Source organism: Trachinotus anak, unplaced genomic scaffold (genome assembly GCF_046630095.1).
Source record: "Trachinotus anak isolate AG129_WGS33_773 ecotype Australia unplaced genomic scaffold, CSIRO_AGI_Tana_v1 ptg000026l, whole genome shotgun sequence".
Classification (NCBI taxonomy): Eukaryota; Metazoa; Chordata; class Actinopteri; order Carangiformes; family Carangidae; genus Trachinotus; species Trachinotus anak.
The window spans coordinates 14,366,583-14,381,549 of NW_027273877.1; the positions used below are offsets into that span (position 1 = coordinate 14,366,583).

The window sequence follows — 14,967 nt, forward strand, 5'->3', positions numbered from 1 at the left end:
ATCACCACACTCTGCTGGAACCAGTTCAAGGATTTCTTTTCCAAAAGGAGCATGTGCAGGGGAAATGTAACTGTTCTTAGCTTTACAGTTTCTAACACAACTGTCTTTTACAATAAAAATAGTTTTGAGATAATCAGGTTTGGACATGAAGGTTTCCCTTTAAAATCCAGCCATAATCTACAGTCAAGAATCCAGATGTTTTATTCTTTTAGCAGGGAATCATTTACAGATAATCAATAATCCAAGAATCATATTAATTATTTTCACTGTTTTATTTTCCTTGTCTCCTTCTCTGTCGTTCATTTTGTGTCATCCACAGCCTGCCTCTGCTGTATGTGTGTGTAAAATGTTAAAAAGATGAACTGGGTTTGGTCCTGTGAGGCCGACTCCTCACCACTGTCTGACAGCTGCTGCTCAGCTGTCAGCTTCTCAGCTCCAGTTAAACACTGAACCTGGACTGTGGCTCTCACACATGGAGGATGGAGAAAACACTGACAGCTGTTCAACAACAGGTCACAGGTGTAGACGTGGGTGAGGACAGAAGGCAGAGACTGCGAGCTGCCAGGTTTGTCGGTTGTTACGGTTCAGAGTGACAGACTGGGATATGGAGGATATGTGAGCAGCTGGAGATGAATGATTTAAAACAGCTGATATTATAGTATATATTATATTATATTTAAATTTCAGTGGTTGAGTGAAGATGATTTGTGAGGAGAAAGTTCCCACAGCATCTGGGTCATTAAGACACGAGCATCATTTATGAAGTTAATTAACTACAGTTTGTCCAACTGATCTGATCTTGATGGCAGGCATCATTTTATTCTGGGCAACACAGACGGGTGAGCTGCAGGCTGTCAGGTGAGCTGTGATGTCACAGACGGGTGAGCTGTGATGTCACAGACGGGTGAGCTGCAGGCTCTCAGGTGAGCTCTGATGTCACAGACAGGTGAGCTGTGATGTCACAGACAGGTGAGCTGCAGGCTGTCAGGTGAGCTGTGATGTCACAGACAGGTGAGCTGCAGGCTGTCAGGTGAGCTGTGATGTCACAGACAGGTGAGCTGTGATGTCACAGACGGGTGAGCTGCAGGCTGTCAGGTGAGCTGTGATGTCACAGACAGGTGAGCTGTGATGTCACAGACAGGTGAGCTCTGATGGAGGATAGAAAAGAGTGATGACAGATTCCTCTGCACACTAAATGACGTGGATGTCATCACCACAGAAGAAGACATGGCTGCGGCCCCCAGGCCACTGACAGAGGCTCCACCATAATGTGTGAGGACAGCACAGAGCAGCAGTTTGTCTCTGGCCTGATGAAACTCTGGCAGCTCTTGTTTCACTTTACTTCATGTGTTTTTATGTGAAGTTTGAAGTGAAGTGATCTGAAGTTTTGCACTTTGCAGTTTCTGTTTGCAACAGTTTGTATTTTTGTATGAAGACATGTTCCCATTTATCTCAGGGCTGCCTTTCCTCTGAGTGGACTGAGGAAATAAATCTGACTGCAGGTTGACACTGAGTCGTAGTAAACTACATTGAATCCGTGTATCATTCGTTCATTCGTTTTTCAAAATAAAAGCAAAAATAAGAAAACGAAAGAACAACTCTTTTTCTCTGTATTCGTTTCCCAAACTAAAATGAAAAAACGGATAACGACTCGTTTTTTCAGTTTTCGATTTTATGCTCAAATGAATAATGGAAAAAAAGGTTTGATTCAGTGAGATTTTACTTTTCTTTCCTATTAAATTGTCCTCCACAGACAAATGTGAACAGTGACTGAAAACAGCGATCTGGAATCAGATCTATGTGTGAATTGAATCCAATCCTGAGATTTTCTGAATCATGCAGCCCAAGTAGTGCAGGCTGATAAGAGCCAATCAGGAGCCAGCGTGGGTGTCTACGTCATCGTTTCCAAAGGTCTGTAGTTTTCAAAATAAAACGGGTCCAGCAGAGTTTCTGAGAGTCTCTGTTTCAGAGGCGGAGGACTCCGGAGGAGAGAGGACGGAGGAGGAAACAGAGAAGAAGAGAGGAGTTTAAAACCGAAACGTAGAAGAAGAGATGAGTTTAAAATTAAAGCGTAGAAGAAGAGACGACTGCAAACTAAACCAGAGAAGAAGGGACGAGTTTGAAACTGAAACGACTTAAATGTAAGAAGGTAAATAAGGTCTGTTTTTAATAAATGACATTAGAACATATCAAACACACAAAGCAGAGTCTTATGACTTCCTGAAACCGGGGAGGGGAGGAGCAGCTGCATGTGTGTGTGTGTGTGTGTGTGTGTGTGTGTGTGTGTGTGTGTGTGTGTGTGTGTGTGTGTGTGTGTGTGTGTGTGTGTGTGTGTGTGTGTGTGTGTGTGTGTGTGTGTGTCTCTTGAGCAGCTTGTTTGTCCTGACTCTTGTGTGTGTGAGCTCACAGTCAGTGTTACTGGTTTCCCTCTCAGACTGACTGAAGTCCTGAAGATGAGTGATTGTGTGGAGGAAGAGGAGGACAGAGCAGAGTCTCCAGGACACAGCTGTCTGTCTGTGAAGAGCCACCGGTCCAAAGATGATCCTCCAGTCTTCAGTCCTGAACCTGGACCCTCAGACCCACAGTAAGAGACCTGCTAGAAACCTGTGAACCTCCAAACTGTCTCTGTAACAGTGTTTAGTGTGTTGAGCTCCTGCAGTGATGTCACTTCCTGTGACAGAGACCGTAATTATTTTTTTATTATATAAACTTTATTCATAAACAAATCAAGATACAAACAAACAAGGCAGTTCAGCTTCTTCACAGGAAAAACTGAGGTTGAGCAGAAGCACATTAAATAAATAAAGTCAAACTTTAAGAGAAAAAAGAATAAATGTTCCAAGCTTTCAGCCTCATTTTCACAGAACACACAGTTCTTCACATCAAGATTAAACCTCAGTCTTCACAACTTATTTGTTGAATAAATCTCATTTAAGATTTTAAAGTTCCCCTCTTTCACTTCAGGAGGGAGAGGAAGTGAAATATATCTTCTCCTCATCACCTTCACCTCCTCAATCTCAAATCCCCTCAGTATAGAATTTCTTTTAACTGGGCTGTGGTAGCGTTCCTATAACAGACTGTTTCTAATAACTTTGTGCATTTACTGTCTCAAAAGTCAGTTCCTGCGCTGCAGAGCTGTGTCAGCCCAGGAGAGATCTTTAACCACTGATCTCAAAGAGACTGGTACGGCTTTAATCAATCTGTTAAAGGTTTGAACAGAACATTTGAGCTGGAATTTGTCACAGAACATCTCGTGCTGTGACACATTTCCACTGTCATCCAGAAAATGAGCTGCAGCCCAGATTCCTTCAGATTTCCACTCATCTAAATCCACTGATTTTTCACAGTGTAGAACATTTATGTTGTTCCACACAGGTGTGTTATGTGGTGTCATATTATGTCTGTATATTAATTTCCAGTAGAGGAGGACTTGCTGATGGAAAGTGGAGAGTTTGACTGGAAATGAGCTAAATTCAAAGTCACAGCGTAGTAGAAAGTCTGTTCCTCCCATGTTCTGGAAAATCACATCAGGGACAATGAACCAAAAAGATGAAAGACTGTAACCACTTCAGTTTCAAGACACCACTCAGAATATCAAGATCAATCACATTTGCTGCCCCCTCTTCATAGTTTTTAATGATATCAGTTCTCCTTATATACTGACATTTATTTCTCCATTTGGACTTAAATGAACTTTATTTATAGTTTGGATCATTGTCGGTGATATGGGGAAGGAGAGTGCTGGTAAATCAGTCTGGACAAACTCTCCATCTTTGTTAACAAAATCCTCCCAGACATGCTGACATCTCTCTGCAGCCATCTGTGAAGAACTGTCTGACACTTTTCCATATTGTTACAGATATTCCTCTTTTCACTCATAATTCTGTCTCTACAAACAACAGTTCCTAAAGATTTCTCCTCCTTCTGAACCTGTATATTACATGCTGACTGCAGGGGGCGCTCCTGCACTGTCATTATTTCACATTTATTGATGTTTAACCATGGACCTGATGCTTTGGAGAACTGATTGACTGCAAAGCTAAAGGATCTGATTTTCATTTTATAAGAACAAAGTTGGGTCATCCACCAGCTGACTTCTTATTATTTGTTTATCCATCACATTTAACCTTCAATGTCACTGCTTTAATCAGAATAGATCACATCTCTGCCACCATTACAAACAGAGGTGGCCAAGTGCCATGTCCTAGAGAAACACAGCTGTAGATTCCATTGTACAGCAGCCCTATAATCTGAATAAATGTCTCTCCAAGACCAAAGAACCTCAAAGTTTCCAGTATAAACTGATGTTGGACAGAATCAAATGCTTTGTAAAAATCTAGAAATAAAATAAACCCACTTTCTTGGATTATTTCACTACAATCAAGAAGATCTAATACAGGCCTTGTGTTATTATGAACTGACCTTCCTTTCAAAAATCCTGACTGTGCTTCACTAATTATGGACCAGATACCTGTCTTCAGTCTGGCAGCAACAGCTCCTGAGAGTATTTTATAGTCAGTGTTCAACAAAGTGATTGGTCTGAAATGATCTAAACTTCTTTTGTCTTTACCTGATTTAGGAATCAGGCTGATTGTTTCATGCTTGACACCAGTTCATTCTTCTCTATCCACTCTTTAAATAATACATTTCTTAGATCTTTTCCAAAAGAGCTGATAAAACTTAGCTGTGAGCCATCTGTCCCTGGAGATTTGTAGGAAGCCATCTTCAGGATCGCTGAGTCCAAATCCTCAGTTTTTAACTCTGTCTCACACAAATCCCTGAAGGAGTCCTCCATACGTGGGATACCATCCTGGATTTTATCAGAGAAGGCGACAGCTTCACCTAAAGAGTAAAGTGAGGAGCACAGATCGGAGGAAAACGTCAACACTTCTTTCTGTAAACTCTCTGGTTCTTTGCATTGGACTCCATTTATCAGTAGACTTGGATTTGAGTTTCTCTGTTGTCTACTTTTCTCTAAGTGACTAAAACATGAGGAGTTTATCTCACCTGCCTCCAGACATTTGGCTCATGATCTTATAAAGACACAAGACACAGACACTTTCAAGACACAGATCATCTCACTTGGTTTGTGACTCCATCAGTTTGTTTTTCTCCTGAAGGTTTTGATCTGTTTCCTACAACACTGAGATATTTCTTGGAGAAAATTACGTTCATACTTTTTCCTCTTTAGTTCCTTACAAACATTTGTAGTAAATTCTCTAATTATTAATTTAATAAATTCCAATTTGCAAATATTACCTTCAATTGAATTATTAATTTCAATATCGCTTATTATTTCTCAAATTTTATCAAACTAGTTTGGCTTATTTAACAAACTGGCATCAAACTTCCAATATCCTTTAAAGCATATCACCACTCCTCCAGATTGGTTAGAACCATGATCTATCTATCTATCTATGTTTTTAAATGATGTTTTCATTTATTAAGGAAAAAAGCTATCCAAACCAAACCTGGCCGTATGTGAAAAAGTAATTAACCCCTGAACCTAATGACTGGTTGTGCCACCCTTGGCGGCAACAACTGCAATCAAGCATTTGCGATAACTGGCAAAGAGTCTTTCACATCGCTGTGGAGGAATTTTGGCCCACGCTTCTTTGCAGAATTGTTTTAATTCAGCCACATCGGAGGGTTTTCGAGCATGAACGGCCTGTTTAAGGTCATGCCACAGCATCTCAATCGGATTTACGTCCGGACTTTGACTAGGCACTCCAAAACCTTTGTTTTTTTTTTAACCATTCAGAGGTGGACTTGCTGGTGTGCTTCAGATCATTGTCCCTTCTGCATAACCCAAGTGCGCTTGAGCTTAAGGTCACGAACAGATGGCTGGACATTCTCCTTCAGGATTTTCTGGTAGAGAGCAGAATTCATGGTTCCATCAATTACGGCAAGTCGTCCAGGTCCTGAAGCAGCAAAGCAGCCCCAGACCATCACACTACCACCACCATGTTTGACTGTCGGTATGATGTTCTTTTTCTGAAATGCTGCGTTAGTTTTATGCCAGATGTAACGGGACACACACCTTCCAAAAAGTTCCACTTTTGTCTTGTCAGTCCACAGAATATTTCCCAAAAGTCTTGGGTATCATCAAGATTTTCAAGCCATTTTTTTTCAGTCTCTTTCTTATTGTTGAACCATGAACACTGACCTTAACTGAGGCAAGTGAGGCCTGCAGTGCTTTAGATGTTGCTCTGGGTTCTTTTGTGACCTCCTGGATGAGTCATTGATGTGCTCTTGGAGTAATTTGTTAGGCCGGCCACTCCTGGGAAGGTTCACCACTGTTCCATGTTTCTCCATTTGTGCATTATGGCTCTCACTGTGGTTCGCTGGAGTCCCAAAGCCTTAGAAATGGCTTTGTAACCCTTTCCAGACTGATAGATGTCAATGACTTTGTTTCTCATCTGTTCTTGAATTTCTTTAGATCAGGGCATGATGTGTTGCTTTTTGAGCTCTTTTAGCCTACTTGATGTTGTCAGACAGGTTCCATTTAAGTGATTTCTTGATTCTACAGGTCTGGCAGTAATCAGGCCTGGGTGGGGCTAGTGAAATTGCACTCAGCTTTCCAAAAAATGTGGTTAATCACAGTTCATTCATGATTTAACAAGGGGAGGGGCAATTATTTTTTCACATAGGGCCAGGTTGGTTTGGATAGCTTTGAAATCATAATTTTAAAACTTCTTTTGTATTTACTCAGGTTATCTTTGCCTGATGTTAAAATTTATTTGATGATCTGAAACATTTAAGTGTGACAAATGTGCAAAAAAATATGTATCTGTAAGGGGTCAAATACTTTTTTCACAGCACTGTATATATACTTGTAAGATGGACCACAATTACAGTAGGACAATACAGCAAAAAAAAAGACTCAAAGGCAGGTTCGGCATGTGTATCAGATGTGGCCTTTTATTCATCCAACGTCAGAAGCAAGCATCACCCAGCATCAGACAAGCAACACACAAGTTGTTAAAATGGCACCTTTTTATACTGTGTTTTGGCTAATGACCTCGGGAGACTCCACTCACAGGGATCCACTGCCTGCTCACCTATTAACACCTATTTCTTTTCTTATGACTATACACACACACACACACACACACACACACACACACACATCCATATACATATTTATTTCTTCACTACCAAATAAAACAAAACCCCACTAAACCACATTACATCTACTACAATAAAATACACACATCTAAACCACCCCACACCAATTTACACTTGGTTACCCCCGGAACTATAAAACATGGGGTCCATTGTCTGGGAAAGCCTTTTGCCCAAACACCCTGAAGACAAAGAGACTGGTGAGTAGTGAACACACTTTATGCTCCCTCATTGCACCTTCATACACTTATCGAATATACACATTACATCAACCATTACATTTCTTCTGGCTTAACTCTAAGCTCATTGTTTTATTCATTAAAACATGGCTGCACATTAACTCCCATGTCCCTCTCTTTCAGGTGGAGCTGCGTGGCCTACACAGCACATGCCATCCAAGCAAAATTAAAAAGGACAATAAATATGGAGACAAATATTTCATCCATCAATAGTGCAAAGTCTAGCCATACAAATGTGCAAAATGCAATGTAATCAAGTGTATTGTGCAAATCTTCAATAAAGAGCTGTTGCTCCTATTAAAGTGCTTGTGCAATTGTTGAAGTGCATGTGTTTCCCTACCCTTACAGTCAAAAGTGCATGGTGCCCTATTTACAAAGTCAGGCGATGAAGCGCTCTTTGTCACAATACTGTATTTTTATACATATATATATATATATATATATATATTACCCTCCTGACCTAGGGGTGTCAGGGAGGGACTCGATGGCCTCTGCCGCCACGGTCTGTATGTGAAGACAAAAAGGCAGAGCGACATCGGCCTTTGTACAGCAGGACTGCAGAATTTATTCTGCAAGACCTGCCGAGGGGTTTGGAGTTTCTCTCCGGCGTAAGGCGCCCCCTATTGACATGACAGAGTATCGCGCTACTACCGAAAACAACAACAGTACAATGAAATGAGCACTGAAATCCCATTTTCTGATACGATAAAATGAAATTTAAAAAAAACATTTATAGGGGTGTCTTGTTTTCTTTTTTTTTTTTGTTAAACCATTTCAAGCACAATTTTTAATGCACTCAGTGTTTGTTTTAACACATAATGAACTGTCTAACTACTTAAATTACAACATTTTTTTCCGTTTACAGCACACCGTTTTTTTAATAATTTCTTCTCTATGAATTCAATGTATTTTTAACATTTTTGTTTTTTAACCTCTACACTCAATGAACTTAGTTGTTAAGCCTTTACACTCTCCCCTGCTTTTTTTTTTTGAATGTCTCCTGACGTTTGTCTATAGTATGAGATGTAGTGGAGGCTAACACCTGTTAATATGCCTGAGCTACATAGTTGAAGTAATAAGGGTGTGACGGTGTATAATATGGAAGGTTGACAGTACTGAGGTGGTCTGGGAGAGGATACCTTGGCATTAGACAGTTCACTCCTGGACCCCACTGCTGGTAAGATGGCTGTCCCAGCATGCCATAGGTGAACATCTGTCTTGGGTGGGATGACCGCTGGGATCTTCTGACAGCCTCAGATTCTGCCTGATGTTCATCTTCCCTTGCTACCATGCCACCCAGCAGTCTGTCTGGCTGCTGCTCCACTTGATGTTCCTCTTCCACTGTGACATCCTCACAAGCTCTGTCCTGTGGCACATTCTCCTCTTGATCCTGAGTGTCCATGTCCTCCTTGCCAGCAGGGTGGAACTCACAGGCTCTGGCATTCAGTCTCTGCTCAGTCTGAGAATGTGATTTCGTGTGATGATACCCTTTTGGTTGAGATCTCATTAATCTGTAACAGGGGACCGGCTGGTAGGTATATTCTTCATCGGAATTGTCTGTGCTGTTGTCATGTGTAGTGGTAGCTGTCTTTCTCTGTGTTTTTGTCTTAGTTTTTTCTTTCTGACGAGGTGCAGGAAGTGTTTCTTCCAGGGGCAGTTCATTCACTGGTAGAAGGAGGTTACGGTGGAACACACGCAGTGTCTTTGATCCTTTTTCAGGTTGCACCTTATACACTGGTCCATTATCAACTCTCTCCACAACACGGTGCACCACCTGCTCCCAGTAAGCCCGCAACTTGCCAGGCCCACCTCTCTCTGACAGGTTTTTAACCAACACTCGGTCTCCTGGCTGAAGAACAACACCTCTGACCGCTCTGTCATATTGTCTTTTGCCCTTGGCTGATGATTTCTCACTGTTGTTTGCTGCAATTTCATATGCAGAACGCATTCTCTTCGCCCATTTCTCTGCATAAGTCCGCTGATCAAGGGACTCAGACTCTCTCTTGGGTGGGAACAGTAAGTCAACAGGCAAGCGTGGGGGTCGACCATACAAGAGGAAGAATGGTGAAAAGCCGGTGGCCTCGTGCCTTGTGCAATTATAAGCGTGCACAACATGGGGGAGATGATCTTTCCACTGACTTTTTTTCTCTTCTCCCAGTGTACGCATCATCTGAAGGAGTGTACGGTTCAGCCTCTCCACTGGGTTACTCTGTGGGTGGTATGGTGTTGTACGTGAGTGACTGATACCCGCCAGCTGCTGTAACTTGCTGAATAAACTGTTCTCAAACTCCCTCCCTTGATCGTGGTGGAGTTTCTCAGGATATCCAAAACGAGGGATGAAGTCTTGGAATATCTTATCAGCTGCTGTTTTCCCTGATTTATTCCTAGTTGGATACGCTTGGGCAAAGCGTGTGAAGTGGTCAATAAGTACCAGTATGTACTCATAGCCTTGGCTTTGCTCCAAGTGAAGGTAGTCAATACACAATAACTCAAATGGAGCGCTGGTGGAGATGTGTCCCATGGGCGCTCTCTGTGAAAGATTGGGACGTTTCTGTTTAATGCATGTACATCTTTTGTTAACATAGTTTTCTATGTCATGCTGCATGTTGGGCCAATAAAACCTCTCACGGGCAAGATGGGTAACCTTCTCTGTGCCAACATGGCCCATGTCATTATGCAGAGTCTTCAGCACTTTCAGTTTCAACTTTTCAGGAAGGACGAGCTGTTGGTGTTGTCCAGTCTGCCGGTAAAGAATCCCCTTATCCACCACCAGCTTATTCCACTCATACAGCAGTCTCTTTGTCTCTTTCCTCATGTTTCTTTTGTCTCTTTCATTGGGAGTCCAGTGCTGAAGTTTTAAAGAGATCACCTCTTTGATGGCTGAGTCTTCCTGTTGTGCAGCACAGATATTTTCTGGTTTAACACTGGAAGTACTTCCAGGTGACAAAACATCTGTGTCCTCGCCATCAAGTTGCAAAGCAGCAGCCCACGGTACATCGCTCTCTTGAACTGCTTTGCTGCCTTGCCAGACTGCAGACACAAGCTCTGATGACATGGTCTCTGTGTGCTCTTTAATGTTGTCTCGAAAGTCCACAGGATACCTGGAGAGAGTATCAGCGTCTGTGTTCATCTTTCCGGGCCTGTACTTGATATCGAAATGAAAATCAGCCAGCTCCCCAACCCATCTGTGTCCAACGGCATTCAGTCTGGCAGTGCTGAGGACATAAGTTAAAGGGTTATTATCTGTGTACACTGTAAATGTTGGGGCATAATACAGGTAATCTCGGAACTTATCGCAGATAGACCACTTGAGAGCCAAGAACTCAAGTTTACCGGAGTGGAGGTGGTAATTTCTCTCTGCGGGAGTTAGAGTTCTTGAGCCGTAGCCTATGACCCTCAACTTGTTGTCCTGACATTGGTATAACACTGCTCCTAACCCTTCATTAGACGCGTCGGTGTGCAGTATGAATGGGAGGTCAAAGTTCGGGTAAGCTAGGATGGGTGGATTAGTCAGCATGTCCACTAGCTTGGTGACAACATCCCTATGCTCTGCTCTCCATGTGATGGGTGTTTTGGAGGGGAGTTGACCTTTATCTCCCTTCCTTACTCTGTCTTTATTTTTACTTGTCTGTTTCTGAGTGTTCATTTCACTAGTCTCAGTGGGTTTTTGCAACAGCTCAAACAGTGGCTTTGCCAGGCGAGAAAAGTCTTGGATGAAGGAGCGGTAATATCCCAGAAACCCCAGCAACGATTTGACATCTCCAACTGTGCGTGGTTCTTTCTCTTTAAGTGCCATCACTGCTGCCAAATCCTGTGGATCAATCTTCACTCCTTCTCCAGACACCAGCCGACCAAGGTAGCGGACTTCTCTTTTAAACAGCGTACATTTAGTTGGTCTCAATTTAATCCCATGTTCTCTCATGCGGCTGAAAACTTGTCTGAGGTGGTGTATGTGATCCTCAAATGACACTGAGTAACACAAGACATCATCAAGGTATGGAGCACAACATTCGTCTCGGACACTTTCCAACACACCCTCCATACACCTCTGGAAAGCCGCAGGGGCGTTTGTCAGGCCGAACGGAATACGAATCCATTCATACAACCCCCATGGTGTGCTGAAAGCTGTGAGATGTCTTGATTCCTCACTGACAAATCCTTGGTGATAAGCGCTGCCTTGATCAAGGATGGAGAACCAGGTATTGCCCTGCAAACTGTCAAGGAGGTCTTGGATTCGTGGCAATGGATGACGATCTGGGACAGTCTTTCGGTTCACTCCTCTGAAATCCACACACAGTCTCAGACTCTGGTCTTTTTTTCGGACACAAACCACCGGAGAGGAATAGGAAGACACGGATTTGCGAATCCAACCTCTGTCCAGGAGATTCTGTACATACTCCTTCACCTCCTTGTACAGTGGCTTTGGTATGGAGTTATAGCACTTCTGAACAGGGTTGTCATCCACAACATTGATTTTCAGCTGTAAGTTGGGTATGCAGCCTATGTCTCCTTCCCCTCTTGCAAACACATCAGATTCCTCATCAAGCATCTGGCACACAACCTCCTGTTGTTGCTGATCAAGATGGTCTACATTAACCAGAGGGTGCCATTTTTCCTGTGTGTGTGACTCAGCTGAGCTGGTGGTTCCCTCACTGGCGTTGTTTGTTAGACCAACTTGTGCGGTGCACACATGTGTGTTGCTGTTTGGCGTCACTGGCTGCTGGGAAGATGAACAGAGATTCACTGGCCTGCTGTCAATTATTTCCTCAATGCAACCTAAAGCTGTTCTTGGTGGCAGGAAGATGTCATGTTTTGTTGAGTTGCAAACTGGGATTTTTATGACTTTAGAGGCACCGGCTGGTACATCAGCTAATGCAGGGAACAGCTCTAGCCCCTCTGGTAACACACTCTCTAAGGTGGGTTCAAATAACATTGTTCCCCCCTTTGGCCATGACCTGACACGACACTTGATTTCACATATCTGGCCACTTGGAACTGTGAGACCTTTTTTTCCTACTCTGATGGTGTCAGTTCTAGGTGTTCCCTGAGCTGTAGTTCCATTAATTACTGAGACAATGGTTTCAGCTGTGTCTCGATGTAACTTTAATGCCTCTGCTAGCAAATCGCTGAGACTGACACTCCCTGGATTCTTAAGACTCTCTGAGATGATCTCTTCTATTACATTGAACCCTAGTAAGAGACCACTAACACAGTTCTGACTCACTAGCATGGGTACATGAATAGCTACTTGGCCATGTTTTGCACTTTTGATTTCCATTAGTATTTCAACCCACCCCTCAAAAGGTACATCAGTCCCATTAGCTGCCGTGATTCTTAAGGGAACATCTGGCAGGAGGTCCTCAAGTGACTGAACTTTGATCTCTGGTAAATGTGTTTCTAGCCAGTCCTTCCCCACTATGGTAACCTGAGCTCCACTATCCAGCAACATCTCAGTCTTTACACCATTGAGATAACAGGTAAGCATACATCTTTTGCCTATTAACTTTGCGACACAATTTCCTTTTATTACTCTGCGTTTTACTGGTGACTGGCTGTTAGCTAATGTGTTGTAGTCGTGGCTGGTTGCTGTGACAGGGGACGCTGGTCGTTGTTTGGTCACTGGTGGTCCCTCCCCAGTGACCTCCTCACGTTTCCCGCTGGCTTGGTCTTTAACAGACATCCAACAGCTCTGTGTCCTTCCTGGCCACATCTGAAACAGTGGTTGCAAGTTGCAGTTCCTTGGGCTAAACATGGCTGACATCTTCCCTTCGTGGCAGACTTGGGTGATTGTACAGTACTCACTGAATTGGGTTGTGATGTCTCAGGAGTGCGGGTTGTAGTGGTGAGAACCTTCTCAATAGTCTTTGCCAAAGCTGAGACGTGTGCTGTAAGCTCATGAATAGCTGTGCGGTTTGCCTGGACTTCAGCTTTAGTCTGGAGAACGCTGGCTTGAACCTCAGCTGGAGGCTGAGCTGCATATTGTCTCTCTCCTTGTTGGCTAGCATTTACTGTGACTGTTTTGGTTTTGTGAGTCTGACCAAGGCGTGCCTGTCTCCCCTCCTCTTCACTGACTGACTTTGTCATTATTTCTAAGATAAAATCATCAGTTACACTTAGGTTGCTAAGGACAGGTTTAAGATCTCGTCTGACATAAGCATATTTCTCACTTATTCCCTGATACAAAGAGTGAAGAAATACTCCATGGACAAGTTTGCTATCATACTGAAACTCCGAGCTACCTTGTTGTGAAGCAAACAGTACTCTCTGTTTTAGACCCATTAACCGGTACATGAACTGTTGTGGGTTTTCTTTTTCCTGTTGCCTTGCATTGCTAAGCTCCTGAAATAACTCTGCACTACTCTTGTCTCGTAAGTGTGCTCTGAGAAAACGTTTGAGTTCAGCTACAGTTAACCCATCTTTTGTCATCGACATGTCTTTAAAGGTACCAGGCCTGATTATCTTTAAGACAGTACGCATTACTTCTGCCTCTGTGAAATTTTCAGATAACCCCTCATCAATCTGCCTGCATAGTGAACTGTAACTAACATCAGACTCTGAGTCTGAAATCTGTCCACTGTGTATCTTGAACTCTCTCCGAGGCAATAAGGCAGCCACATCAGTCAGCTTAATTACATCAGTTACCTGGTTAACAACTGGTGATCTGTTTGTCTTACTATCTACTGCTGAAGGGGCCAGGATGAATTCAGTCTCTTCCGTGAGCTCCTGTTGCTCCTCTGGAGCCACTGGAGGTGGTTGCAGTTCAGTGATGAGATCTTTGAAGATTAACAGGCTGGACATTCCTTGGTCCTCTCGACTTGCCAGCTCGTCACTTTTCAAAAAATCCACGATAAAGTCATAGAGTTCCACATCTGAAGCATCCTTTCCTGGTACATCTTCCTCTATCTCATCCTGAATGGACTCAGCCAGCTTGTAGAGCATCTCTGAATTGGAGGAGGTGATAAGATGGTGGAGCTGCCGCTGGATCCCCCTTCGCAGTTCTCCAAGAGCAGACATCTTTTCACCTTTGGAACCGTCAGTCATTGTAGCATGTCGATTCAGGAACTTGAAGTCAGTTTCTTTAATGGATTAGCTGTCATCGGGTTGTGGAGCTGATCCCGGACGAGCCCCCAAGATTATTACCCTCCTGACCTAGGGGTGTCAGGGAGGGACTCGATGGCCTCTGCCGCCACGGTCTGTATGTGAAGACAAAAAGGCAGAGCGACATCGGCCTTTGTACAGCAGGACTGCAGAATTTATTCTGCAAGACCTGCCGAGGGGTTTGGAGTTTCTCTCCGGCGTAAGGCGCCCCCTATTGACATGACAGAGTATCGCGCTACTACCGAAAACAACAACAGTACAATGAAATGAGCACTGAAATCCCATTTTCTGATACGATAAAATGAAATTTAAAAAAAAACATTTATAGGGGTGTCTTGTTTTCTTTTTTTTTTTTTGTTAAACCATTTCAAGCACAATTTTTAATGCACTCAGTGTTTGTTTTAACACATAATGAACTGTCTAACTACTTAAATTACAACATTTTTTCCGTTTACAGCACACCGTTTTTTTAATAATTTCTTCTCTATGAATTCAATGTATTTTT

At 43.0% G+C, this 14,967-nt stretch overlaps 3 protein-coding genes across 9 annotated transcripts in view; 1 reads left to right on the forward strand and 2 right to left on the reverse strand.

Annotated features, from left to right (window-relative positions):
- LOC139609388 (CD59B glycoprotein-like) overlaps positions 1–14,967 on the reverse strand; it is a 225,759-nt gene that overhangs the window by 903 nt on the left and 209,889 nt on the right. The window lies entirely within an intron of this gene.
- The window catches only part of LOC139609385 (protein NLRC3-like), a 175,728-nt gene continuing 162,591 nt past the window's right edge, over positions 1,831–14,967 (forward strand). The window contains exons 1-2 of one of the 7 annotated variants that reach the window (XM_071463850.1): positions 1,831–2,149; positions 2,435–2,584. In XM_071463850.1, coding sequence (XP_071319951.1) covers positions 2,454–2,584 — 131 coding nt within the window. In that variant the 5' untranslated portion in view covers positions 1,831–2,149; positions 2,435–2,453. The remainder of the gene's footprint in view (positions 2,150–2,434; positions 2,585–14,967) is intronic. The other 6 variants (XM_071463849.1, XM_071463848.1, XM_071463846.1 and 3 more) reach the window with 6 other exon arrangements.
- Positions 7,812–14,740, reverse strand: LOC139609956 (uncharacterized). Its single transcript, XM_071465028.1, has 2 exons — positions 14,007–14,740; positions 7,812–7,868 (listed from the first exon to the last, which is right to left on the reverse strand). The coding sequence occupies exons 1-2, from the start codon at positions 14,403–14,405 to the stop codon at positions 7,812–7,814; spliced, it is 456 nt and encodes a 151-aa protein (XP_071321129.1). The 5' UTR covers positions 14,406–14,740.